Genomic DNA, 27205 nt, shown 5'->3' with positions numbered 1-27205 from the left:
CGATGGTGATCTAAGCATATGAAGCATAGACGGTTCGATATGGCACAGTAGCTTAACTATAGAAATCTGCAGACCTCAAAATCATGGACTGCAACCACTTCATCTCGTAATTGAGTTGTATACCTGCGAAGAACTTTTACATTTCATGAATTCTGTTACATCTTAAAGTCCTCTCATCACACTAATTTCCAATTTAAAATGATATTGGAAAAATATTTAATAAAAATTCAATTACTTTATATCAAAAAATAGATTTCAGAAAACATCCGAGGACTTGCCGTTGTCCATCAGCAACAATTATGTGTGAAGTGATACGGTAAAATCAATTTTGGAATCTGTTAAGATAATTTCTTTCGAGTTATGGACTGCTTTTGGGTGATCAATACAATCCAACTTAATCCTAACATGTAGAGGTTTCATGAAGACGAGATCTCTCAAATCTCTGTTTGATTTTAACAAGAGATGAATGCATAAATCTCTTCTCATCCCCCCAATTCTCTCCGGATTCAAAATATCTGTTATCCTTGCTGCATATTTTTCCTGACTGTCCTGTTGATCAGGATCTCTTCTAAGTTTTAAGTAGAATGCTGCACAAATAATGACCTGAAAGATAATTGACAAAAAAAAAAGCCATTAGTTGACACAAATTGATTTGTGCATAAAAGGTTACATCCTGAATTTACATTGTAACAGTAAATAAATCATTTCCAATTTCACATAGTTCACAAGGATCTAAATTCCAACCAATAGCATGCTTACATCAATACACGATGTTTAGGTAGCCATGATCAACCACTTAACATTTTTTAGGTCGAATTTTAACTTACCACCATACATAAAAATCATCACCCCCTCCCCCCATGCACAAACCACACTCCGTACTTAACCTTTTTTAGGTCAAACATGTTTTTTTTTTTTTCAACATACCACCACACATGTAAAAATCATCATCCCCTCCCCCCATGCACAAACCACAAACCACACTCCGTACTTAACATTTTTCAGGTCAAACACGCTTTTTTTTTTTTTTAACTTACCACCACACATGTAAAAATCATCACCCCCTTCCCCCCTGCACAAACCACACTCCGTACTTAAACATTTTTTAGGTCAAACATGCTTCTTTTTTTATTTAACTTACCACCACACATGTAAAAATCATCACCCCGTCCCCCAATGCACAAACCACACTCCCTACTTAACATTTTTTAGGTCAAACATGCTTTTTTTTTTTTTTTTTTTTCAACCACCCACCACATCCCTAAATCCCCCCCCGGGACAAACCACACTGTAGTTAACTGGTTGAATTGATTATGTTTGTCCTTGCATCTAAAAATTTGAAGTTTATATCATTTTTCCATTGTCAAAAAGCAATTGATCTTTGCAAAAGATAGGTAGTGTGCTGCCAAACTCTTCTTGAACCAAAATTCGGTAGAAAGCAGAAAGAATATCTCANGGTCAAACATGCTTCTTTTTTTATTTAACTTACCACCACACATGTAAAAATCATCACCCGGTCCCCCAATGCACAAACCACACTCCCTACTTAACATTTTTTAGGTCAAACATGTTTTTTTTTTTTTTTTTTTTTAAACCTACCACCACACCTGTAAAAATCATTCCAAGCCAAACCACACTGTAGTTAACTGGTTGAATTGATTATGTTTGTCCTTGCATCTAAAACTTTTAAGTTTATATCATTTTTCCATTGTCAAAAAGCAATTGGTCTTTGCAAAAGATAGTTGGTGTGCTGCGAAACTCTTCTTGAACCAAAATTCGGTAGAAAGCAGAAAGAATATCTCACCATGCAGCAAGACATAAACAGAGAGAAAGAGAAGGAGAGATAAGATTCATACTTCACTTATTCCAGGACTTGTATTGACTGCACAATCAATGTGAACTCTTTCATCATCAGATTTCAAATCCGAAGTTGCATCATCATCTTCAATAGTCAATTCTGATTCAGCGGTAGAGAAGGCAAGGTTATCCAACTCATCATACCACTGCTGGGAAACACCAACCTGTGTACACCCAAGAACTTAACTTCTGAGATACTAAGGGTACAGACTAGCAGAACAAAAAGAAACATATTATCAAAAGAAAGTTAAAAAAAGAAAAATCTGCAGTGTATGAACCTTTTCTGATGATTCCAGTATACCCTCTGCCCTTGATACTTCAGTAGCAGCTCCTCTGGCCTGGAGCCATATACATCCTTCTTGTAATGGTTCCACAAGCTCAGTATCCAAGGGGATGTCTACATTTAATTTGATGTCAACCCTACCTGTTACACAAAGCAAAATTCTAGGATCACAGTGGTTGATTGTTGCATGATTCACAGGCCTGAACTATCAGTGGAAAGCTAGACAACAAACTAATAGCACATTCCATAAAATAAAACGTTAGTTTAATAACATTTACTAACATTGTCTAAGAATATTGTTCTCTGTTTTAAACCAAATAACTTTGAAGCATATTATTAGCATGATATTCAGATAAAAAGCTCTAATTTGATATCCAAGTTGATGCCAATATGAGTTAAATATATCAACCAAAGACTATTTCATGTAAAAAAAATATTAATAATAATAATCCACTGTAAGTTTCCAAATACCTGGCAACAAACCTAAGTGTTGAAGCTGATGGGTCCATGCTCCCTGAAGTCCACCAGCACTGTCAAATAATTTAGAAAATTTATAAAAATGAGTATAAGCAGGGCTCAAAATGAAAGAATTCACCATCACAATCACATCCAGCCAAATTGGAAGCATGCAGCGTTAGATGGAGATCCCATAGGTTGTCTTTGTAAACAAACCAATGAATGGAAGAAGAAACAAACTCTATGTGGTAGTCAGACTGAAACTATGGCACATGATGTCAATTTTTAAAAAATGAAAAACACTCACACAGAGTAAACCCTTTCCAAAGGGAAGGACAGCCAATAAGGTAATCCAAGAATCCCAAAGTTTGAAAACTGGAAATTTGAAAGGACTCCAGATTCTTTACTCAGCTTCAACATCCTCTGTCCAACTTAAAACACCTGAAGAAATGAGTAAATGGACACAAGCACCGCATAGAAACACATAAACACCAAAGAAAGTATTATAGAATTTGGTACCCATGTCACACATGATTATATGATTTTGAATCGCTGTTAAGGACGATATAAGACCAGCATAGGGAAGCTCTTTCGTTGAACAGCTAGAATCAATTTGTTGTTGCAATAAATCATGTGGCATCTGTTTCACAAAGTGTACTTTCTCCATGATCAATTCTCCACAGATCTCCAATATCTTTGAAAATCCTGATAGAATATTTACAAAGCAATGTTTAGAAATAATAAATTGGCATTTATTATAAGGGATAAATGAAAGCATTTTAGTAACCAATTTTGAACCTGTGACAACTTCTTTTATTTCTCCTGAAGCCAAATCCATGATCCATAAACTTTCAAAGCTGCAAATAAAACCAAATTATGATGCCACTCCCCAGAATACATAAATGGAATCTAGCTAAGCATTAAATATGCGAAACAGTAGAGCTCACTAAATTTAAAACATTGTATAAAACTTGTGACTTGGGGCAATATAGAACATTGTGCACACAATGAAGATAGAAAACCAGCTTTCTACCATGCTGGATCTCATCTTAGGTTCTCAATACTTTAAAATGAAGAACCCCAGCAAAAACTTGGGGAAAACAAAGGCTATGCAATGTCCTATTCTAAGTGCAGTGGAGTGCTTCACTTATGGACATACGTATTCTACATCATACCATATCAAGAACCAAATATGGTCTAAAGGGTAGCAGAGAGAGTATTAATGCATTGACATTCTTTCTAGTAACTCCTGTTTGTCACATTTTCATTCTTGAGTGGCATTTAAATATAAGAACCTTAGATACATAAACCCTAAAATATGCCTAAAAAAACAAGTACCTCCCACTTTCTTCATGTTTATTGTTTTAACCAACTGTAAAGATAAATATTTACAATTGCTCTTAAAACCCCTTTCACACTGGTCATAATGAGATAAAGGTTCTGTGGATTTGGAAAATAAGCCCCAACAAACCATTTCTAGCATCCTCCTCAAAGGTACAAGGGGTTTATTCTAGAAAAACTTTGCATGAAGTTGATCTACTGTGAAAACTCAAGTGGGCACCCACTGCTTTTATTGACCGAGAACAAAAAAGAATTGCATCCTTTACCTGCGGTTGATAATTAACATACTATCATCCTCTGACTTCATTAAATGCCAGGGAAACATCAATGACTGGGAGCCAAACTCTTCAGACTTTGTATCTTCATCCCTCCTAAAACCCAGCTTATTCTCGATCCAGCTCCATAAACTATTATTTTTCTTATTGATACTAAATGTTGGATGGAGTGTCTCCACAACCCGCCTCTCCATGTCAGCTCTCCTGATGGCATGGTTCTAAGCAGATAGGAACCACCACAAAGCAAATAATTACAAAACTGTATAAAGAATTACAACTGACGGAACCATATTAAAGATGGCACCAACTATGTAAACGGTTTACCTAAAAAAATGTCAATAAAGATGAAGCAGTGTATCAAAAACTCACAGAGAAGAAATCTATTCTGTAAGAATGACAAGAAAGCCACTTATCATGTACTTGCTTTCTTTTACACTAATCAATTAAATACAATCAAGAAAAAGTAAATAATAGCAGAGATTTCTAATCCAGAAGATAAAAGAAAAACCATGAACACATAAAATGCATAATTAAAGAGGATGAAGTTTTACTCTTGAAACATCTAATTTTTCCTTCCTTACAAGTTCAAAATCAGAAATTAAAACTTCTTAAATGCATACCTCTGAATCTACAATATATAGGCAATCCTCGTCCTCATTATAAAAAGAAGCTCCAGGACGTGCCAGCTTGGCAAATTCAAATTCTCCATCCTCAAAACCTGGGCAAGAACCAATCTGACATAAAAAAAGATAAGTGGTATCCAAGCTTTATTTATTCCTCAGAGTCATCCATGGACAAATAATAGCAGAACACGCTAGACAAAGATTGTAAAGATAAAATAAATAAATAAATGTGTATTAAAAGTTTCGCATCATTAGACTCTACACCTTAAAAGAACATAAAGGACACAATCAGTGATAAACCATAGATGATGTCCCAATTAGAAGATTCACATCCCAAAACTAAAGTTAAAGCCAGCCTGATAAACAACTGTTGAGATGACAATACCAAGCTAAAGGGGATTTCCTTTGTTTACTCAATTAGAACTGTTCCAAACTACAGCCTAGAGAAGACTTAAAAACTGTATTGCAACTCAAAGAAAACAGAATTGTAAAACTTATACATACACAGTCCAGAATCTTCCCATTGCCATCAGTTATGATAATCCGATGATGATTACTGTCAGAAAGGAACAAGCGATCACTACTTTCATCTGCAGAGATGCAGCCTGTAAAAGGATCACGATCTTTGAGTAAAATGTAGTACTGACATATGAACTACTTGAAGCAAATAAGATTAAGCTATATGAGCTCTTCATGTACTTAATCGTGTTTGTAACTGTAGCCACTCTAAATTAGACAACAAATATTAAAAACACAAGTATTCAATTTATCTAAAAATAAAGCAAAGATGTGGTATTGATCTGTAAGTTTCTCTGTGTGAAGTCTTATTAAATAGGTGATCCCTATCACCATTAAAGATTTGATAGCAAGCAGAATTGATGGGTAGATTTTGGGAGACATGTAATTGGTTTCTTATCAGCACTAATTTTTCTTCAAATATAAAGAAAAGGTCTTATGAGCAAATGAGGAAATAAGCATGGAAATGTGAAATCTTGAACACTCAGCTCTTTGATAATCTAGAGGCAAGTCAACAACAAAGCATTCATAGGATGTCTATACCTGGGAAGTGAAGGAGTAAGTTCCTCAAAGAAGAACATAAATATGGTTCTTTAAGGACCTCAACTTGTTTCACCCATGTACTTTTCAGATTAGTGGGTGAACTAGAATTTCCATTTGGTAGCACATTTAACTCCTCAACAGCTGCAAAAGGTCACCAAAGTGAGAAATGGCACATATATACCCACAGATGCACACATCTATTTCATCTCAAGGCCAATATCCAATAATATCTACTCCCCTAAAGATAAAACCATAGTAAAGGTATTTCACACATAGGTAATATAGGAGGAAACACTTTTTACTCTTGTTTCTTTTTGGATAATAATCTCAAAAACAAAATGTCTACACAACTGCAAAAACTACACAGAAATGATGCATAATTCCAATAAGGAAGTCCTTTCCAACTTACACTTTGATACCAAAATAGCAAATACAGTAAAAAGGTAAGGACATAAATGTTATGTCAGGATATATAGAGGAGAACAAGAAAATATAGAGAGAGGTTAGAGCAAGAAAGAGAGAATTTCTTTTTTTTTTTTTTTTAAAAAAAAGATTTAGCCTGATGCATATAGATCTCCATCTACTATCAACGAAAAAGGCATTAATTTAATTGATATAAAGCTAGTATATCTCATATATTAAACACATACCTTTCTTAAGCATTTCAATATCTAGGCCCTTCTCATGGTAAACTCTAGCGTTTCTAAAATTTTTAAATATGATGTAGCATGCTCCATTTTCCATCTGAAAGAGCAACAGGATGTTATCTTATAAAACTACCAAAAGAATCTTTAAGATTAAAAGTTATACCAGTGGAATCTCACAGTCATGTTTGTATATAATCCTCAATTCCAACAAATATTATTGAAATGACAGTCAACTATGGTAAATATATTTTAAACCATCTGTATTTCACATCATTTATATGCTGATCGTAGAAAAGAATAAGCCATTATGCTGATAACAAGAAACATTACACAACTTCAAAAATCTTTGTTTGATCTAATATTACCCAATTCCAGATTTCCAGAAATAAAAAATCAAATACCACGATCTTAAAGACCCCATAATCATTATGGAGAAAACTGCATTTCTAATTACAGAATTTTATTACTTGCATTTTCAAAGTTAAACTAAGAATTCAAATTGTCACCTCAGGGAAATTCTTGTTAGACAACAAAACAGGAAACGTAATGTACTCCTTCATCACCAATTCAACAAGACGAGTTTGATCAGCAGTAGAGCTAATCGAACAGCCAGGTAGAAACCCCATAACATGGAGCAGCGGAAACCTACATAAGTTGCACGTATCAAAACTCTTAACAATAAACCACATAGTTTCTACAAATTTTCCGTATCCGGAAAATGCAAATCAACAAATATTTTATCCTTCCCTACCTCTGCTGAATTAACTTTATTTTCTCAAAACTATCAACTGAGCCAGCTACTTGTGAGCTACAATTATCCAGGAATGGTCCAGCAAGAACCAAAAAAGCTCCATCTCTCTTGAAGAATTCTTTGTTTCGTTCAACTATATTAAACCAACAATGATGTGGGCCTGTACATTCATTTTTTTCATGAGTTTTAATAACACAGACACCAGTAAGTTTCTTCCTGTTTCTTTAATTACATGTTGTATTCAATTTAACATACCTTGAAGCTTACTGAAAGTGGACTGAATGAAAGATAATATATCAACTTGACGAGTTGACTTCTTACGTGATACTTTTGACATTGTGGAGATACTGAAACTGACTGTCAATTTATAAGTTAATAAAAAATACATATAAAAGAAAACACACTCAATCTAAATATTTGCAAAATTTTACCTCCATTTTTGCTAATTTGTTCACATTCTCGAGGCAATGGAATCAAAGAGAAAGCAAAAGTGCCGATTACATGTCTGGAATGTTGATAACGATTACCTAACATTATTCAGAAACGACAAAGTAAAATCTCAAGAAACCAAAAACGAAATAAAATAAAATCAACCAATTAATTAAAATTAGTTGAAAACCTGTGTAAATGTATGGCAGAAACCTTGAAATTTGTGTGAGTCGGGCATATCTCAGAGCCATTTTGGCCTGGAAAATGTTAACCCTTAGGAATTGACGGGTAGGGTTTAACTACCCGTATCATAATCGATCGGGGAAACATGGATCCGGGTTGGAATCTGTTGAGGCTTAATCGTTGGGCCCTATTGAGCCAGTGGGCTAATGGACCAATCTGTTTATGTCCTCTTGATTATGGGCCATACAGTGAGTAAAGTCGTAAAATTGATTGATAATGTAATTAATTTAAGCAAATTAGTTAATAATTAATAAAGAAATGGGTATGATTTGAATAAGAATTTGAATGTGTCTCATTTGTTTCAATTCAAGTAGTCATTTCATACCACCTTTACAACTGTTATAAATCTTTATCAAGCTTTTGACATGCACGTTGCTAGATTTAGATAGAGGCATAGAGCTACCCCTGCCCTCCTATATGGCTCTTTTCATTATTGAAGAAACAACATGCCTATGATAGCGATTGATCTAGTGATTCAAACCAGTGTTAATAATTCCTCTATGACCCAACTGCTACTTGCTACATAGAATATTTGGTCCTAACATGAACACCAAAATTCCAGGAAGCATAATTATTATGGTTCCTGTTAGTTTTGGATCAACTTCTCATTTTGTTGAGACCATTTCAGAAGGTTAAATCTGGCTTCTAGTAACACTTTTGAGGACAACTGCACTAAATGCTGTAAATGTCTAGTTAACTTGAATGAATTTGCAAGGTAGAAAGTGAGCTCCAGAAAGGACAATGAACAGAGAATTGTATATGTTGATGTGCTTCCACCCTTTCATTGTCTCTCTCCTGTTTCCCAGTATTATATCTTTTGTTGAAAGTTGAAAAGTTGATCTAAGGTTTAGATTCTTGAATTATATTCAAATTAGGGTTAGCTAATAAGCTTTCTAATTGGGACATTGTTTATAGGTCAAGATAAATAGTGCTTATCACTGAAAATTAATTACATCAAACAGCAAATTTCAAGTACATAATATATATACCACAATGAATTTGACCTTTAAAATAAACTGCAACTGTGGCTGCCTTTGTAGTTTATGAATTCCGTTGATATTCTCATTATCATAACATACATAAGAGCTATTATTTTTGTGAATATGAACTGCAACTGCAACTGCCATTAATTAATTATTTCAGAAACTATTACGGTTACACGCTATATAAAATAATTATAATTATACAGATGAGATGAGATGAGAATGAAAAACCGCAAATATTAATATTCTTTTATGGTCCCATAATTTGTCAAGAGTTTATCAAACAACAAATCAGATGTACACAACACACTGAATGGAATAATCACTGCAACTGGTTTTTGGTTGAACGTTTAAGAGGTCTGCTTGCTGTTGCTGATGATTAAATTTTCCTGAGATAAGTCAAAAAATATATATAGATTTTATTTTTATTTTGTTAAGACAGAAACACCATCATAAATCATATGATTGGTTTGAATATATATATCAACACAGGGAAATGATACAGTTATAATTATCAAATCATGGCCTTTCTTCATGACTTTGTTTAATTATTGCCGTCTCAACTTTCTTGAATGATGTGTTTGAGAAGACAAAAGCTAAGTCCAACACTACACATCTAATAATTTCCCAACCAAAACAAAAGGACCGGTCTTCTCGTCTCTCTCTCTCTCTCTCTCTCTCTTTCCTCACTGTATTGTAAGTTTTACAGATCTGACTCATACTGTCTCTTTGGTTCAGATTCCGTTCTTATCTTTGCCTCAACTCTGATTTTAACCTAATACAATGCAAGAGAATCCATGCAAAATCAATTATACTCTTCTTCCTCCTTCAAAATAACTCCGTTGGTTTATCTTTTCCACAGAAAATATCCTATCCACTTTCAGTCTTCTTCAGGAAGGCTTATCAGTGAGATCTATATGGAAGACAGCTAGCTATATTTTGGAACTAGTTCACTTTCTTTTTGCTAGATTTGATCCGCGATTTTCACCCCCTTTTAAGAGAAAAATAACAAAACACATAGAACGACTCTGTCGACTCTCAAATTAGAACACCTTCACGTTCTACCATTAGACCCTTCAAGAAATCATATGAAACACAAAATAACTTACGCCAACCGTAAATTAATTTTAACGCCGTTGCTTTTAGAAAAGGAAAGCACAAATAAAGGAAATCAAGCACATAAAATTAAACAATTATTTACCACCGCATTTAATTCATAAATTAATATGAACATGAATTAATTAAACCATACCACCATCATCTATATATGAAACAAATAGATAAATACATGCATATAGAATATCGCTCTTGCTATACATTTCTAGTTTTTTTTCAAAAGAAAAAAAAAACAAAAATATAGTTAAAAAAAAAAAAAGTAACGCTAACGATAATAACAAAGACAACAAACCTCTGACTGAGGACAAGCTCTATTAAATGATGGACTGAAACAATAGCCATAATGATGACAGTTTCATAATAACTTCGCCCGTTATGACCTTATCATCTTCAGCCGGTTCATGGTGGTCCAGTTCCATACTATATACTGCTAAATAAACTTACCTGTTTGAAATAGGGTTTGGTCCGCTGGGAACTTCATGAGCTGCAGCTCGAAACTCTCTTTTTGTAGGCTTGTTTTTGGTTTGTTTGGGATGCAAGTTCACGGTGGATGTTGTAGATGACGATGATGACTCAGAGGATTCCAAGAGAAACCTTTTGTGGGTAATTGAGGGAGACATTTTTGAAGGGTTTACAGGGTGGGTAGAGCTAAGCAGGATGAGAAAAATGCAGAAAAGGGCAAAAAGGAGAAAGAGAGGGTGGGTTTTAGTGGTTGTTCCAGAGATTGTTGATGGTGTTTTAGGTGCTGCCATGCAATTATCAAGAAAAATAAACCACCCCCCAAGAGCCCACAAGGGTTCAATATCCATGAACCAGCACCAAGGCTAGCTAAAGAAGGGGGAGAGGAAAGAGAAAGAGAAAGGTAGAGGAGCAGAAGCTTCAGCAAAAGTGAATATTGGAAAGGAGGTTTTGAAATTCGATACACATTTGGAGAGGAAAAATATGTCTAACTTAACATGGAAGTTTATATGATATTTATTTGCGAATTCACCATATAGCCCTTGTTAATTTCACTATATATCAAAACTAATACAACGTTTAATTTTTTTAGAATAATTGAATTTTGGTTAATTATAATTAGTATTCCACCTCTACCATGACCAAAACGCCCTTACTATCTAGGGCTTTTCTTAGCTTTATAATACACCATGAAATTAAGTGCATGTGAGAGAAAACATCGTTTTGGATTAAATTAACAATAGAGCAGAATGTTCCTTAATCTCCAAAGGTTTTAGAGTTTTATTTTTCGAATAAAACGATGACTGCACAGTACAGAGATAAATGGTAATTGCTTGGTTAGACTAAATTAATTATGTGAAAATTATGCTATGGAAAGAATTATGAGACTGGAAAAGGGTGTGATAGTCTTACTGATTATGAGAAACACAAACGCAAAGCAGCATTTAGTTTATGGGGGCATTTGTAAATGAAAAAAATATTCAAAGTTAAAAGGGGGAATGGCACCTGATAGTGTAAAGAAAAGGGAGGTGGTGGTGGAAGAAGGGGTGGGGTGGTGGGGGCTTTTTCTTGGTTGGCCGGTTCCCCAAGAAATCTTTCTTTGACTTGGAGAACCCTGAGTAAGAAAATATATATATTGTTCTTTGCTTAGTTTTTACAAACAATAAAGTTTGACTATACTTATCCCTTTTGGCGCGTGCTTCCTACCTTACAATTACACCTCTGTTTCTTTTGGTAAATCAACGACAAATTACATTTAAATGTTTTTGTAATGCGACCCTCTCATTCTCATTGTTCATGGTTTTGAGGTTTACTTTGAGATGCATAAATTCCATATGAAATCTGACTCAGTTGGATTTAAAGGTTTTTTAGCCTCATTGTTCATGGTTTTGAAGTTTATTTTAAGATGCATAAATTAAATATGAAATCTAACTAATAACCCGGACCAAATCCATCAAATAATTCACAGTAAATTGAAATGAAAATTTATAAGTGTGGGTGATATTAATTGAAACTTATCAACCAAAACATGTACTTATATTTAGCAAACACAACTATTAATTTAAATGAAAAGGGTACTTTGAAAGAAAACTTAGATGCAGACTAAATGCATTATATGAATTGAATTATGAAAATATATTCTCATGTTTTTCAGCAGCCTATCATGGTCTATCCAAAATTTGTATCATGGTTATGCTATAGCTGCTATCTGTGAATTAAAAAAAATAAGAATAGTAAACATGTTGCTTCTTTTTGTCTCTTAGTTTAGCATATTTATTTGGGATGAATTAAGTTTAGCAGCATCTTTCACATCTTTGAGTTGTAATAGAAAGCAAATATTCCTTAAAGAAAAACCTAATTATTAAACTGAATTAATCACGGTAGGCGCGCAGTCAATTAGATGTAGCTATAGCATGAAAAATAGAATATTTAATCCCATATGATAAACGTTAGATTCCTCTAATCGAGGTATAACTTGTGTGATTGAAGATGGATGGAGTGTGAGCAAAGTGTGGGTTGAAATGAGAGTGGGTCGAAATGAAAACAAAATACAAAGTTGTTTTATGGCAACAGAAATAGGAAAAAGCACACGGAAAGCAAAGCATCCTATTCTCTTCTATGTCAAGAGGTTGCAACTTCTCTCATAATGAAAGGCCAAACATGTATGTATGTCTCCCATTATGGGTGATGCATGGGTCCCCATTGCTTCGGTAACATATTTCAGAGAGAGAGAGAGAGAGAGGGATGGTAAACTTTGTGATTTTGTTTTCCATTTTCAACTTTTTAATGAGTGGCTCATTATTAACCTTGCTCAACATATACAGACTACAGAGAGACTGCATGGCAGCAAAAAGATCAGCATGATAACAGGTTTCATGCTGTAGAAGCTGATGAAATATTACCCAGAGGAAGAAGTTGATATATGTTCATTTCCCCATGCTTTTATGAATTTAATAAGCTTAGTGTCGAGATCATGTACAGATGACAAAAGAGAGAAAGTAAAATGATACAAAATTGGGAAGTAATTAATGTCTAAGTGACTGCTGTAAAGCATAGGTTTGGGAAGCAATTAATTAATTAACCCAATAATATAAGTTAAATAATAGGGAGGAGCATTATCTTTTGGGGAGATGTAATGGCTTACCAAATTACTGTTTCTCAGCAGTAACTAAGCAACCAATTAGTCATATTTCAAAAAGCCAAGAAACACTGGATTTGTTCTTTCTTGTCTCTCCATATATATGTATATAAAATTCATTAATATGAAATATGACATCCTATCTGAAGAATGCATGCGCCATGCATTGAAATACTATATTGAGAATATATCATATAAATAATATAGGGGTATTGCAAATTAAACAGAAAGCTACTTGACAAACAAGTAACGATAGACAGCACCAGCAAAGGAGATTGATTGGACTGGTGTGAGTGAACTTCCTACCTGCCCTGTCAAATAAGCTCGAAAAGTTTTGGCCCCTCTCCTTGATAAGTAAAAACTTATATATAGCAGTAGTAGCTATTTAGCGAAAGTGCTATATTTTTGTTTAGTGGGAATCTCCTTTGAAGCCTTGTATTATAGCATCATGTTCAAACCAAAACAAACTTTAGCTGGCTACCTTGGTTAATCAAATCAAAAGTAAATAAGTTGAAGAAAAGAAAGCCATTGAAGTGTATATATATAGTGAAGTTATCAAATCAAAATACCCCTCGAGACACACTCAATAGAGTCCTGGTTGCCTGCCCAAGAAGGCCAATGCCCATGTGCTGCTTTTGCAAAGCTTCCATGAGAATTGGTACCAAAAGTCAATGGAGTGGACCTCGAAATTAACTTTAATTTGTTAGTGACTAGCTATATTATTAAAAGCAAGCAGTAAATTATGAATGGCCATTTCAACATATCGAAGAAAAAGACAACCTACTTATTTATAGAAATCAATCTTTAGTTAATTTTCTTCAGTAATTAGGTAAGTTCTAAGCTAGCTAGCATCAAATCCGAGATCATTGTGTGACCAATATGTCAAAAGTTTGATGTAAGCCTTTGATTTTGATCCATATATATGCTCCTTATCTTTTGCTTCTTTTTATAGCTGTGTGGTGACCCTGATAACTATGGTGTTTAAAATTAAAAGGGCGCTCTTTGTGATATTCAACAAAAGTGTTTAAGTACGGACATATCGGAAAATTACAACCATCGAATCGAGGCCATGTGAGCAAAGAATATTGTGGTCTGCAGATTTTTCCTTAACTTCGCATCAACTGATACTAATTCCAGCTATTTCTTTTTCATGCTTTGTCTATCAACCAGTAAATAAAAAAATCCAATTCCCACATTTGATGTTGAGAGGACTTTGTAAAGGAATCGGTATTTGGTGCAAGAAATTAATCATTTTCTAAAGTATATAATACTTATTTCTTTCAATCTTCAATTTCCAATATTCTTTTCCCACTCACTTATGTTGAGTGGGCAATGGAGAATTCGCATCACCGACTAAGCATCTCTGATATATATATATAGCATGTTACAAGAGGGTTAGTCACTGTCCATTTAATAATAAGTGGTTGTTCAATTATTTTTTTATTTTTTTTGTCTATTATTAGAGTGTCCGGGTTAGCTTACATGCATTTTAATTAATCTTCCAAAACCTTGAAACTATCAGTCGAGTTCAAAAAATCATATTAGATCCTAATTTTGTTCTTTTATTATGAATGGATTCGAACTTGAGAGATCATATTAAATCTTTCTTTGTTCTTTTATCATCAAATCACCCAATGGTGATTAATTTTTAAATTATTGCATATTCATATAACTAAATATTTTAACTTAAAATACAGTTAACTGGTACATATGTGTCTATATATATACTTCAATTCATAGCATCGTACTACTCTCGTGGATATTAGTTCTTCATGTTGCAGTAGTTTTGGTTTTCGCTCCATATACGTGTTGATCAGAAACAAAGATACAAGTTGTATCCTGTAGGATGATGGTATATATGAGATTATTGGTAATGGGTGGGGGTGGAGGCATTGGCATATGTGTACGAACAAAACTAGCTGGCTTATAACGTCATTTGATATTGTTGTGTTGTTTTAATCAATGGGACCCTGATTAATTGGCAGGATCTGGCTCCATTGCTGCTGGGAACCGGGAAATGACAGCACTCAACTGAGGAGATTTATCAGAATCAGACCCATGATTTTGGCTTACCTCATTCTTATTACGGTTCTCTTCATTCAAATAATCAAGGCCTTAGTCACCAATCTGGAATCAACGTACAAACAGCGGCAAAATGCCATCCAAGCTATATAAAGGGTGATGTGGGTTGGGAGTGGTGCAGTCACGATATTGAAAGTCTCATGAGATGTCACAGTTAAAAAACAAGGAAGAAAATGATTGAACAGAAAGCAAGATTTCACTTTTATCAAAACACAGGTTTTGAGATGGATTTTTTTTTTTTTTTTTCAAAAGTTTTATAAATTATATATGAAAGCCATGAAATAATTCCCAGGCTCCTCTTAATGGAAGAGCCACAGCCATTTTCACTTGAGAGCATAAAAAATAATTAAAACAAAAAAGTACATGGTCTGTATAAATATTTGTGCATAGAACACTCAACTTCAGCTTCAAGGTCAAAATTTAGCTAGTTTTGTGTAATTGCTTCTTCTTCTTGCTCTTTTTTAAAACATTCTTTGGTAAATTCGCCTTTTAAGGCAGATGCTTTCGGCTATCCATACAATCCCAAATAGAATGAATACAACAAAGACTCTTTCTTATAAAATATATTAATTAATATTATGGAAAACATTTTGATTCAGCTTCCAGGTTTCCTTAAAATAATACCTTGATTAAGCTTTTGTTTGGCAGTCAAAGAATTATAGTTTAACCAATCCTGCCCGAATCAATGTTTCGTCTTTGACACTTCGTTTATTTTAAATTGATCGATTATACATTTAATTGTCTGTAGTTTTCTTATAAAATATATTAATTAACAATATGAAAAACCTTTTAATTCAGCTTCCAGGTTTCCTTAAAATAATGCCTTGATTAAGCTTTTGTTTAGCAGTTAAAGAATTATAGTTTGTTTAACCAACCCTGCCTGCGTCAAAGTTTCGTCTTTGACACTTTGTTTTAAATTAATCAACTATACATTTAATTGTCTGTAGTGGATCAGAAATCTGATCTGCAGCTGAGATTTGTCAAAGTTTATGATTAGGATGAAGGTTATATAATGACTTTTACTTTGAAAGGATTCCCCAATCACATGCAAATTATGAAAAATCCAAGTTATTATGTATGAAATGAAATTAATTAATTTCGGAAGATTATAATAAGATTTTCATAGAAATAGCGAAGATTTGTTGTTGGATCAAAAGCATGGAGCTATATTTGCGGTAAACTCGTTAAATCTTGTCAACAACACTACTTGAAATAAAGGTATTAACCGATAAAGAACCATCTTCTTTGCTTCTTTCTTATTCCTTTTATATTTTTCTTCTTTGTCTTTTAACGAATGGAGGAGATTGAAAATATGATCAAAATCAAATCACAACAGTTCCATCTGCCTAATTGGTTTCATTTTCATGCAAGGTTCCTTTCACCACCAAAACATGCAGTAAATTAAGCGTAGGAATTGGCCAAGACCATTGTGGTCCACAGAGACAACACTCATCAATAATAATATATATAACATCTTTTATAATTCAGCAATCATATCATAGCATGGCAAAAAGTGTTACTACATTTTCTGGTGAAGTTGCTCATCTCCACCATTTTTATTTGGTTTGGATAGCGATGCTTCATCAACTCAATCTTTATGCATACCTTTCTCTGCTCCCTTTCTAGTCCAGGTCCTCCACGATGACTGATTCCAAGGCCATAATGTCAGATATATAGATGACAATTCAAAGAGAGTTGGTAATGGTCACGCCCTTGTGAAGTTAGATCGACGTTGAATTGCAATTCCCCGTTTGTTGACCCAGACTTTCGAAATCAAAAACCCTAATTAATTTGACGTGTTTCTTGGTGTTATAATGCGTAGTTAAAAAAAGGTGAGGTTTTGGAGTGGGAAACCGTGCTTTATATAAAGTTGTGGACACCGTGAATTGATTAATGTAATAAGAAGTTTCTCAACAGAAGGGATTATCATCATGTAAAGATGGTAGGGCACAGGAATTATCTTCTGAAATGTAACTTTTGCTTTCCTTGATTTTTTAAAAAGTAATATCATCTCTGCGCACATCACTTTCTCCTATTTGTGTTCCCACCATTTTCTTCATTAAAATAAAGAAATACATCACTCATGCAAAACAAAACAAAACAAAACAAAAAGCACCCAAGATTTAGAAGACAATATCACAGATATGGGCATGATTAGTAAACTAATCTTTTGTCATAAGTCATAACTTCCTTTTACCACTACAATAATCACTTCAAGTATCGTAAAATCAGGCAATTCTCTTTGGAAAAATTCACAATTTAGCCCCTCACAGAGAGTCCAGATTAAAAATGAATATCATATGGCCATGTGATAGACAATAATATAGAGGTGGAAGTCAATCTTTTAACTTCAAAATAAATCAGATTCTCAAATTTTTATTGAGCAAGTATTTACGAGAAGCCTCGATGCTAAATGGAGAAATGAGGATTTAATTTGACAATCTACGTATAGGCTAGTCCTATATCAAGTGAAGATGAAACTTTAGCAATGAATGACAAAAATACACCAGTTATATTACATCTCACTTCCATCGCAGGGATTGCCTAATTCCAGTGTAGATGAGTCCTATCGACCTCCCAATCAAGCTAACAAAAAAGAATGAGATGGCATTGCTGATTTTCTCAAAAACAGCTCTAATAAATGGCATGCTAATGTCAGATAACTCGAGGAATAGACTGAAGTAGTACCGCCTGCAACACAAATTTTTTGAGATAGATTCAATTGAGAAAACAACAAATAAACATTGACAGATTGACGGTATAAGACAGAAGTGAGATCCAACTGCACGAACTTGTGCATAACCTCAAATTATTAGTTTCTTTGCATAATCAAATGATTTTATGGGAGCATTGCTTGCATTATGTTAAAAACTAGATTTTCTTTTTCTTTTTCTTTTTTAAATTTTGAAAGGCAACTCTTAATTGCTTGTCAAATGGTTAATAAGATATAACACTTTTTTACTATGAAATATTGATAAAATCTGATTTTCATCTCCAGCAGTCTCAAGCACTCCCTAAGTCAGAAACCTTATACTCATGCTGCTGCTGCATGCATGAAAGTAAAATTGCTATGGGGCAAAGAGAAAAGGCATACCATCCTGTCAGGGCCCTTAATTCCTTGGTTCTTCTCACAGAAATGGAGATTTGGATTATTTCAATATAACTTAATGCAGATGTCGAAGTTCTAGATTTTCTCCAGGTAAGCTTCTTCCACCAGTTATGATTTTCAACCTCGATATCCCTGCTAGATTCCTCAATTCGTTGGCTCTGAAATGTGCACAGGTCAAAGCGATCTTCATACATTGATACGACTGCCTCCACATTTTGATACAACCATAAATTCAGGGCCACCTGTTCAAGAGAAGAAAGGGTTAAAGCCATGGTATTCAGCTTCCTAATATTTAAATTTAAAAGAAGTAAAACATTTTGGCAAACTACCACTTCAATACCTTGACTACTACTATATACCCAGCTAATGAAACACAGACGACAGATTCAAACTTAAGGTTTAATAGTAAGGCAATATAGGAAGTCCCTTTTTTGCTATGAACAGTGAGAAAGAAAAACAAAATGCAGAATTGCAATATGCATATTAAACATTGACCATAAGGTTCATGAAATATTAATACTAATCGGGCAAAGAAATTACTTGTACCTCATTACGTAATCTTTGGAGTGCACGGGTTGACAGATTACAAATCACCAAACCCAGGCTGTTAATTTCATTTGACAAATTGCCGTCAACAGAAATAAGCTCTAGATAAGTGCTTGCAATCCCATCTGCTAAAGTTATCACCAAATCTTCCAATATGGAATCCGCATGCAAAGAAAACAAGGTATTGTCGTAACAGCAACCCTTTCTGCTAAACAAAAATGGTGGTACAGCATGTCAACATAGATAGATACTGATTGAATACCAAAGTTCAAGTTTTTACTGGGAGCTAAGAGCATACAAATAAATTCCTCATTAAACACCTCTAAGAAAACTGAAACAAGGTCGGTAAGGAGAAAGTAGAGTGTTGATCTATCACATAACTTAGACTAGGCAAAATTTCAGTAGTTAATGAGANCAGAAATAAGCTCTAGATAAGTGCTTGCAATCCCATCTGCTAAAGTTATCAACAAATCTTCCAATATGGAATCCGCATGCAAAGAAAACAAGGTATTGTCGTAACAGCAACCCTTTCTGCTAAACAAAAATGGTGGTACAGCATGTCAACATAGATAGATACTGATTGAATACCAAAGAGCAAGTTTTTACTGGGAGCTAAGAGCATACAAATAAATTCCTCATTAAACGCCTCGAAGAAAACTGAAACAAGGTCGGTAAGGAGAAAGTAGAGTGTTGATCTATCACATAACTTAGACTAGGCAAAATTTCAGTAGTTAATGAGAGCCAATTCATGTTTAAGAGTTATCAACTAAATGATCTCCAATCCATTGGACTCCTAAGAAAGCCAACTTTGAAGCAGTGCTCTGGTAAGAACAAGACCAAGATGCTTTGTAGGGATAATCTATTTTTGCCTTTACAAAATAACCCATCTATGTATTCTATAACCTTTTGGCTTTTTACAGAGAAACATGCAATCTCTTTCACAATATTATTTTATCTCAATACAACTACTTAGTTTTCTCAGAACGAAAAACCTCCATAGAAAACTGTGTTTTGTACAACAAAAGACGTAACAAGGAATAAAAAACAAATACACAATCAAAGATAAATGTTTTTTCTACGCACAGACGTTTCCCCACAATGTGCAAAAACTGCTACTAACATGTATGCATACACTGTATGCAGCAGATAACTATTCCACAGAGTTACTGAACATATTTCTACATGATTTATGAAAACACATCTGGTTCAAGAAACAACACCAACTGGTTTTACCTGGGGGAACCAAACCGAAGACAGTGCACTAATTCTGCATAAAGATCTCTCTTGCCTGACTTTATAATATTCCTTAAAACAGTATCGTCTCCTTTTAACTTCTCTATAATCAGAGAAATAAGTGCCTGAAATGAAGGGTAACAAAGATATGAACTGTATTTAGAAGCCACAAAAGAGAGAAATGCAATGGTATGGAAAGTGCTACAAATCAAAATTTGCAAGGTACCTCATCAGAATTGCTGTTGTCTAGCTCAAACTCATTTTCCAGCCAAATCATGCACACTGGTTGACAGGATTCTCGAATAATTTCAGAAAAAACGGTCGTCCAATCATCCATGTTAAAAGTTTCAGGATTGCCTGAGAAATTATTTACCTGAAATAAAATGCTGAAATATTAGATCACCAGAGCTGAAAAAATTATTTAAGAGACGGAAATATTGCAATTAGTAACCATGCAATGCCTCATTTACAGGGAACACACCATACTTCCAATATATGAATTCAAAATGATACACTGATATATCAAATTACATGCATCTAAGATGTAACTGACCTAACTGTGGCAAATGAATCATAGAAACCATATCAAATAGAGTTGAGAAGTAAAGCCCAATGTTCCTTCACAAAAAGATTATTTGTAAGTACTGCACATAATTTTGGCAAATTATGCTGTAACTATGTGATAAATACAAATTGTTGTAACAATCCTTTCTCCTATGCTGAAGGGTAAATATATAGTATATACGTCATTAATATATGTACTTAAATGTTAAATAAGATTACAAATTCAAACATTATTTCCAGCAACTTTTAATAGTGAGCAACATATTTATCTTTCAATCACAATTAATTAAAACACTAATGTTTTCACACTTTTGCTACCAACAAATTTTTAGATTCACATTCAAGATTGTTACAATCTAAAAGACTTCTGAAAAAAAAAATTATGAACAAGAAGCACAGCTATTTATCTATCTTTCTGCAATTACAACCAAAATAAGTGACTTTTATTTTTTCTTTAACCAGCAGTGTCTTGTAACAAGTACAAGTATCCATATATGCAGGTAAAATGCCCAATTTCTTTAAAAGTAGCAAATTTATGCATTATAACTATAGTGCAAGGAGACAATATAGACAATGCCTGCCTCTTTCTCAAGCTGCTGAAAAGAAGCCCAAAGCAACCGCAACTTCGGTCCCTCAGATACAGCATACAAACTTAATGGGCGCTTTCCTTGTTGTTCAAATCCAAGGGCTCTGTTTGCAGAATTATTCCCATGTTCAATAGCATCTAGAGAATCCAAAAGTTTTTCTTTCACTACTTCCCAAGCATAATTTAAATTATCTTTGTCAGCATTCTTCCTGGCACTGCATTTAGAGGAGAGATAGCCTGAGTAACAGAGAGAAACAAGCATACAGAAACCAGAAATGCATTCACATTCCGGATAACCAAAACACTTATGTCCATGTCCAACAAAACATATGAAATATTTGATATCCTTACCCTTACCTACCAGGAGAGGTTGAGCTATCAGGGACCACAACGTTATCGAGGATGTTCTTTTGCAAAGTGTGATTAGACTTCTGAACAGGAATTACTCCAGCCAGATATGTAAGGAATATACTAGCCATAAGAAGTACCTGATCACCAACAGGAACCCATTTAAAGGCTGTTGCACAATCAGGGTTCACCAAAAACCCCAAGCAACTACATTTGAACGAACGGTCCCTGAGTTGTGGATAAACTTGCTGATTTTCAACACCTGAAGTACTAATCACTTGTATTTTCTCCATTGAGAACTGGGCAACTTTACATCTTCCACGGGAACACCTTCTACAGCCACAAAGGCAAAAGAAAATGCAAGACTCAGCATCATCACTAATATTTATCCCTTTATTGCGTTAACATCTCTGTGCACACAGAATAATATAGTTGCTAAGCATGTTTTAATGCATATATTTGTAAAACACTATGCTACAATTATTTGGGACGTGAGGCACAGCTCAACTGGACCAAATATGGAATACAAAGTTCTCTTAATTTTGACATCATAACAAAACTTAGAGCAAAAGATTCAAAATATCATTCTCTGTGGTTCTCACAATTTCTCATCAAGTAAGCGAGCGTCTGATAAATAATAACACTCCCACAACAATGATTAACAATGATGACCAACTGAGAACCATCTGCTGAGAAATATGAAACTGAATAAGAAATCAAGAATGATTACTCAAACAGGCAATGCCCATTCCCATTCTCAAAGCACCATCAAAGATCAATCTAAAATGAAGCAAACAACTAAGGAAAGAAAACCTTTGAGCTGGTCTAAAATATGAATTCCGTAGTAGAAATTGCCGCTCTTTTACGTAAGTTCTCTGCATATGCAGCTTGACACATGATGGTGCTGCCACATATTCCGCCATTTTTCAAATTCAAGTTCCTCAATCAACACATAGCGTGAGTTGCACGTGCATTGCAAACTATTCAAACGACCACAGCTGCCAAACCAATTGATACATTAAATATTTGCATAAAATCGATTTGAAATGGATTCAATCAAATAGTTTATAAAACCAATAATATTAAGCAGCAACAAATTGAAGGCGAAGTGAATCCTTAATTTAATTAAATACTAAACCAACGTCTACTTATATTTAGATCTCTAAGTTGACAGTAAGAGCAAGCAACAAAAGTTAAATAAATTAAATGTAATGTAAATTACGAAAATGCAGTTACCGATGAAGGCGAAGTGAGAATGTAGATGGAAGAAGACGAGTGAGATTGAAGAGGTTAGGGTTTTGATTTGAAATAAGAGAGGAAGAAAAGAAGAGGTTGATAAATGAAGATGAGGATTGGATTTGTGCGTACCTGGTTCTTTCCGTCCTAACACAATACACCAAATCAAATGAGAGGGCTCGCTGCGTTACCCTCTCTCTTCTCTGTTCCTTTCCTTTTCGTTTTTATTTTTCTGGACACAATCTTATTCTTGGATGAAAATTGACATGACAATTGACAGGCATGTACATGATAATGGATTATTTAGAACAAGCTTTCTTTTATTTTTATTCAAAATAAAATGCTACTTCTTTTATAATTTTTTATTACCGTTGACTGCATAGTATTAGTATCTCTATTTTAATAGAAAAATTAAGAGTAATAAACGGTTAAGAAATAAGAATTATTAAATAATACATATTTCAAAAAAAAAAATCTCTGATAAAATATATGTAATACTATTTAAAATATCAACGTTAATAATATTAAATGATTATGATAATAATTTGAAAAAAATGTAAGGACTTAACGTTTTCTTAAATAAAAATATTAATGTTTGGAAGTCATATTATATTTGTTTCTAACTAAATTAAAGCAATTCTAAGATACAATATGATTATCCAAAAATAAGCGTTTCTGTTATTTAATAAAATAAAATTTAGAACCCAATCCAAATATGGGGTGGTGGCGCAGTTGGCTAGCGCGTAGGTCTCATAGCTAAACGAGTAATTCTGAGGTCGAGAGTTCGAGCCTCTCTCACCCCAATTTTTTTTATTTATTAGTTATTTTTAAAATTTTCTTTCTGCACCGACCCTACCCATGTCATGACTCAACCTCCATCAAAAACCCTAAAAACGGCCTCTTGCCTCCCCTTGCATTCTTTTCCCCCGAACCCTTGAAGTTGAAGGCAACCGAAAATGGTGAAGAAGAGTAAAAGTGAGCAAAACATCCCCTTCCTTACTAATTTGCAGTCACCATTATAATGATATTATTGTTTTATTTATTTGTTATGTGATTGATGCAGAGAGTAAGAGTAAGAGAGTATCGTTGAAGCAGAAATACAAAGTAATAAAGAAAGTAAAAGAGCACCACAAAAAGAAGGCTAAGGAAGCCAAGAAGCTCAATTTGAACCGTAAACGCAAAGTTGAGAAAGACCCTGGTATTCCCAACGACTGGCCCTTCAAGGAACAAGAGCTCAAGGCCCTTGAGGCTCGCCGTGCTCGTGCCATCGAAGAGTTGGAGCAAAAGAAAGCCGCCCGCAAGGAGAGGGTATTATTCTTTTTGTTTCTCCGCTGATTATATTTATAGATGTAACACTTTAAGTTTTGGTAATTATGAGTAGAATGGACTTAGTTTCTTGGTGTTTTTGGTGACGGTATATATACTGTGTAGATGCAATTGTTTACCTCGTTTGTGTTGTATCTTTAGTTGGGTATTGGTAAATGGTATAAGGATCTCTGTGTTTTTTCAGGCTCAGAAAAGGAAGTTGGGTTTACTACAGGATGGTGATACTGCTACTGCAGGAGAACAAGATTTTGGAGAGGGGAAGAGCAGTGATTATTCAACTGGATTCCAGAAAAACCGGGGTATGTTTTTATGTAATTGGAAGTTGCTTTTCTGGGTGAAAAGATGCAAAACACTTAAGTTAGATATATGTATTCGCTTTAAGGTTTTTTGCTGTTTGTGAAAATATTTTGCATTCGTACAGATAACTCGGATAGGGCTTTCTATAAGGAGTTGGTTAAAGTCATTGAAGCATCAGATGTCATTTTGGAAGTTCTTGATGCTCGAGATCCCCTTGGTACTCGCTGTGTTGACATGGAAAAGATGGTGATGAAAGCAGGCCCTGAGAAGCACTTAGTGTTGCTTCTGAATAAAATCGGTAATTTGGTTTCCTCACTGTCCTTGCTTACTGTCTCTATATGTCCCTTCTTTGTATTAAGAAGAATATCAAGTTCAAGATATTGAAAAATAGTTTGTGGTCATTACCTTTTACCTTTATGATTTCACCTGTACTAATCTAATGCATGTTTGTATTTTAGATCTAGTCCCTAGAGAAGCTGTTGAGAAGTGGCTCAAATACCTTAGGGAAGAATTGCCTGCTGTTGCCTTCAAGTGCAGCACCCAAGAGCAAAGGTCAAATTTAGGGTGGAAATCCTCAAAAGCATCAAAACCTAGCAACCTTTTGCAAACCAGTGATTGTCTTGGAGCTGAGACACTGATTAAACTTTTGAAGAATTACTCAAGAAGTCATGAGGTAATTTTGGCTATTGTTTTTTTGTTAGGATCCTTATTTTCTTTCTCCTATGTTCTTGCTGCTTATATGTTGTGTGTGCCAATAGTTGCAATGGATTTCAAACTTCTGATAGTCTATCACTTTCTTGCAATTACTAATCTATAACTTCTACTGGTCTATGGCAGATCAAGAAGTCTATCACAGTGGGTATTATTGGCCTACCAAATGTCGGTAAAAGTAGTCTAATTAACAGTTTGAAGAGATGTCATGTTGTAAATGTTGGGGCTACTCCAGGGTTAACCAGATCAATGCAAGAAGTTCATTTAGACAAGAATGTTAAATTGTTGGACTGCCCTGGTGTTGTAATGATTAAATCAGGGGAGAATGATGCTTCAGTAGCTCTTCGAAACTGCAAAAGAATTGAAAAATTAGAAGATCCAGTTGGACCCGGTAATTGAATCATCCACCAGTTTTCTTAAATTTCTGGAGTTTATGTGCAAAACACTCAACTGCTGTCTTGTGAATTTTCTAATTGATAAGTAGTAATTTCTTATCTGTTTTAGTAATAGAAAGTGTTTTTTCTGCATATATGAACATATGCATTGCTACATAATCTTGTTGTTTATTGACGGTGTCTCTCATCCCTTTTTATCACTCACACATCTTTTTTATGGATAATTCAGTGAAGGAAATTCTCAAGCTTTGCCCAGCCACAGTGTTGGTAACATTATACAAAGTCCCAAGCTTTGATTCAGTTGATGACTTCCTGCAGAAGATAGCGACCGTCAGGGGTAAGCTTAAAAAGGGTGGTGTTGTGGATGTTGAAGCTGCTGCAAGAATTGTTCTGCACGACTGGAATGAGGGTATAGATTTGTGGATGCTTATTGAATTTGATTTTAGTCTAAATTCACTCAGAAAACAAGATGAAATAATGAACAAAATACTATATATTGCATAGAAAGAAAGTGATTTTCAGTACTGAGTCAACAAGTACTTTGATTTGACATATTTCAGGTAAAATTCCATATTTCACTATGCCCCCATCGAGGAATCAGGAAGAACCTTCAGAGGCAAAGATTGTTTCAGAGCTTGGTAAAGAATTTAATGTTGATGAGATATATAATGGTGAATCTTCATTCATTGGAAGCCTCAAGTCTGTTGGCGACTTCCATCCTGTTGAAGTTCCTCCAAGTTGTCCACTCAGTTTTGATGAAACCATGCTGGAGGTTTGTTATGCTTTCAATTGTTTAAGGCTGCTGTGTAATCCTTATGGACTGCCTAACTTTTCAAATGTATGCTTATAGTCATAAATTATGAATGTATTTAAAGAAATATATGAAAAAAAAAATTAATTTCAAATGCCTTTACTAACATGGTTTTTTGAACCTCGCCTGATTTTACAATTAATGTCTTATTTGTTGTACTCAGGAAGATGTGCAACAGCAATCATCGGCCCAAGGTAATGAAGGACAGGAGGATAGATCTAACATTGATAATGACCAGCCCATGGAAGGTGAAGAAGACAATGCAAGAAAAACTAAAGGAACAACTGCCACAAGCAGGCAGAATGAGAAATTATATTCAGCCGAAGGAATACTTAATACAAAAATGAAAAAAGCAGAAATGAAGAGGAGGAAAAAAGCCAAGAAAATGGATGCCATGGATGATGATTATGATTTCAAAGTGGATTATGCTAAGAAGGGATCTGCCATAGATGCGAGTGATGAGGAGGAAGCTCCAATCATCGCTGAAGTGCCTATGTTGGGTGTTCAGTTTGATGATGAGTGATGACAATAGTTAAGAACAACTAAATGGGGAGGCTTTTTTCTTCTTCATTTTTTCCTCTTTTTGGGACTACTTACATCCAGTATGAGCTCTATCGGATGTAAAACATTTTTGTTAAGAACTTTTATATGGCTATTTATTCCATTCAGTTTTGTTTCTATTATGCATGTATTAATGCCTTAAATGGGAATTATCAGATTAATATATGCGCGATATGTCTTACATGGTTATTATCTTACTCTGATTCTCCCATTTTGGGCTGTCCTAGGTTTTAACCTGTG

At 34.4% G+C, this 27205-nt stretch overlaps 4 protein-coding genes and 1 non-coding gene across 6 annotated transcripts; 2 read left to right on the top strand and 3 right to left on the bottom strand.

The window, feature by feature from the left end:
* Positions 1 to 102: 102 nt before the first annotated feature.
* LOC116136740 lies at positions 103 to 8044 on the bottom strand. 2 transcript variants are annotated; one of them, XM_031422399.1, is made up of 16 exons: positions 7912 to 8044; positions 7724 to 7819; positions 7548 to 7649; positions 7293 to 7452; positions 7048 to 7186; positions 6545 to 6638; positions 5895 to 6035; positions 5340 to 5440; positions 4833 to 4946; positions 4204 to 4430; positions 3116 to 3453; positions 2904 to 3027; positions 2612 to 2670; positions 2136 to 2281; positions 1857 to 2021; positions 103 to 603 (listed from the first exon to the last, which is right to left on the bottom strand). In XM_031422399.1, exons 1-16 carry the CDS (start codon positions 7970 to 7972, stop codon positions 298 to 300), a joined length of 2373 nt encoding a protein of 790 aa, XP_031278259.1. In that variant the 5' UTR covers positions 7973 to 8044; the 3' UTR covers positions 103 to 297. The 2 variants fall into 2 exon arrangements, with proteins under 2 accessions (XP_031278259.1, XP_031278260.1); XM_031422400.1 differs by lacking the exon at positions 7912 to 8044 and having other exon boundaries at positions 7548 to 7645.
* Positions 8045 to 10184: 2140 nt separating this feature from the next.
* On the bottom strand, positions 10185 to 11008 carry LOC116136809 (CLAVATA3/ESR (CLE)-related protein TDIF). Its single transcript, XM_031422478.1, has one exon. It carries the CDS (start codon positions 10870 to 10872, stop codon positions 10504 to 10506), a length of 369 nt encoding a protein of 122 aa, XP_031278338.1. The 5' UTR covers positions 10873 to 11008; the 3' UTR covers positions 10185 to 10503.
* Positions 11009 to 17489: 6481 nt separating this feature from the next.
* Positions 17490 to 23158, bottom strand: LOC116136744. Its single transcript, XM_031422405.1, is given in 9 exon segments — positions 17490 to 17933; positions 18337 to 18593; positions 18898 to 19102; positions 20131 to 20255; positions 20336 to 20503; positions 21276 to 21495; positions 21638 to 21961; positions 22442 to 22626; positions 22997 to 23158. Coding segments are annotated over 8 exon segments (1578 nt in total). The 5' UTR covers positions 22552 to 22626; positions 22997 to 23158; the 3' UTR covers positions 17490 to 17764.
* Positions 23159 to 23581: 423 nt separating this feature from the next.
* On the top strand, positions 23582 to 23667 carry TRNAM-CAU. The gene is given in 2 exon segments: positions 23582 to 23619; positions 23632 to 23667. It is a non-coding gene; the product is annotated as a tRNA-Met (tRNA).
* Positions 23668 to 23695: 28 nt separating this feature from the next.
* LOC116136816 (guanine nucleotide-binding protein-like NSN1) lies at positions 23696 to 27162 on the top strand. Its single transcript, XM_031422489.1, has 9 exons — positions 23696 to 23839; positions 23928 to 24172; positions 24375 to 24489; positions 24612 to 24785; positions 24946 to 25160; positions 25325 to 25589; positions 25823 to 26002; positions 26154 to 26365; positions 26568 to 27162. Exons 1-9 carry the CDS (start codon positions 23821 to 23823, stop codon positions 26925 to 26927), a joined length of 1785 nt encoding a protein of 594 aa, XP_031278349.1. The 5' UTR covers positions 23696 to 23820; the 3' UTR covers positions 26928 to 27162.
* The last annotated feature ends 43 nt before the right edge of the window (positions 27163 to 27205 follow it).

The sequence above is a fragment of the Pistacia vera genome, unplaced genomic scaffold, assembly GCF_008641045.1.
Source record: "Pistacia vera cultivar Batoury unplaced genomic scaffold, PisVer_v2 Contig32, whole genome shotgun sequence".
In the NCBI taxonomy this organism is placed as follows: Eukaryota; Viridiplantae; Streptophyta; class Magnoliopsida; order Sapindales; family Anacardiaceae; genus Pistacia; species Pistacia vera.
Note: the sequence above shows the minus strand (reverse complement) of the source record. Positions and strands in the feature narration are given on the sequence as shown.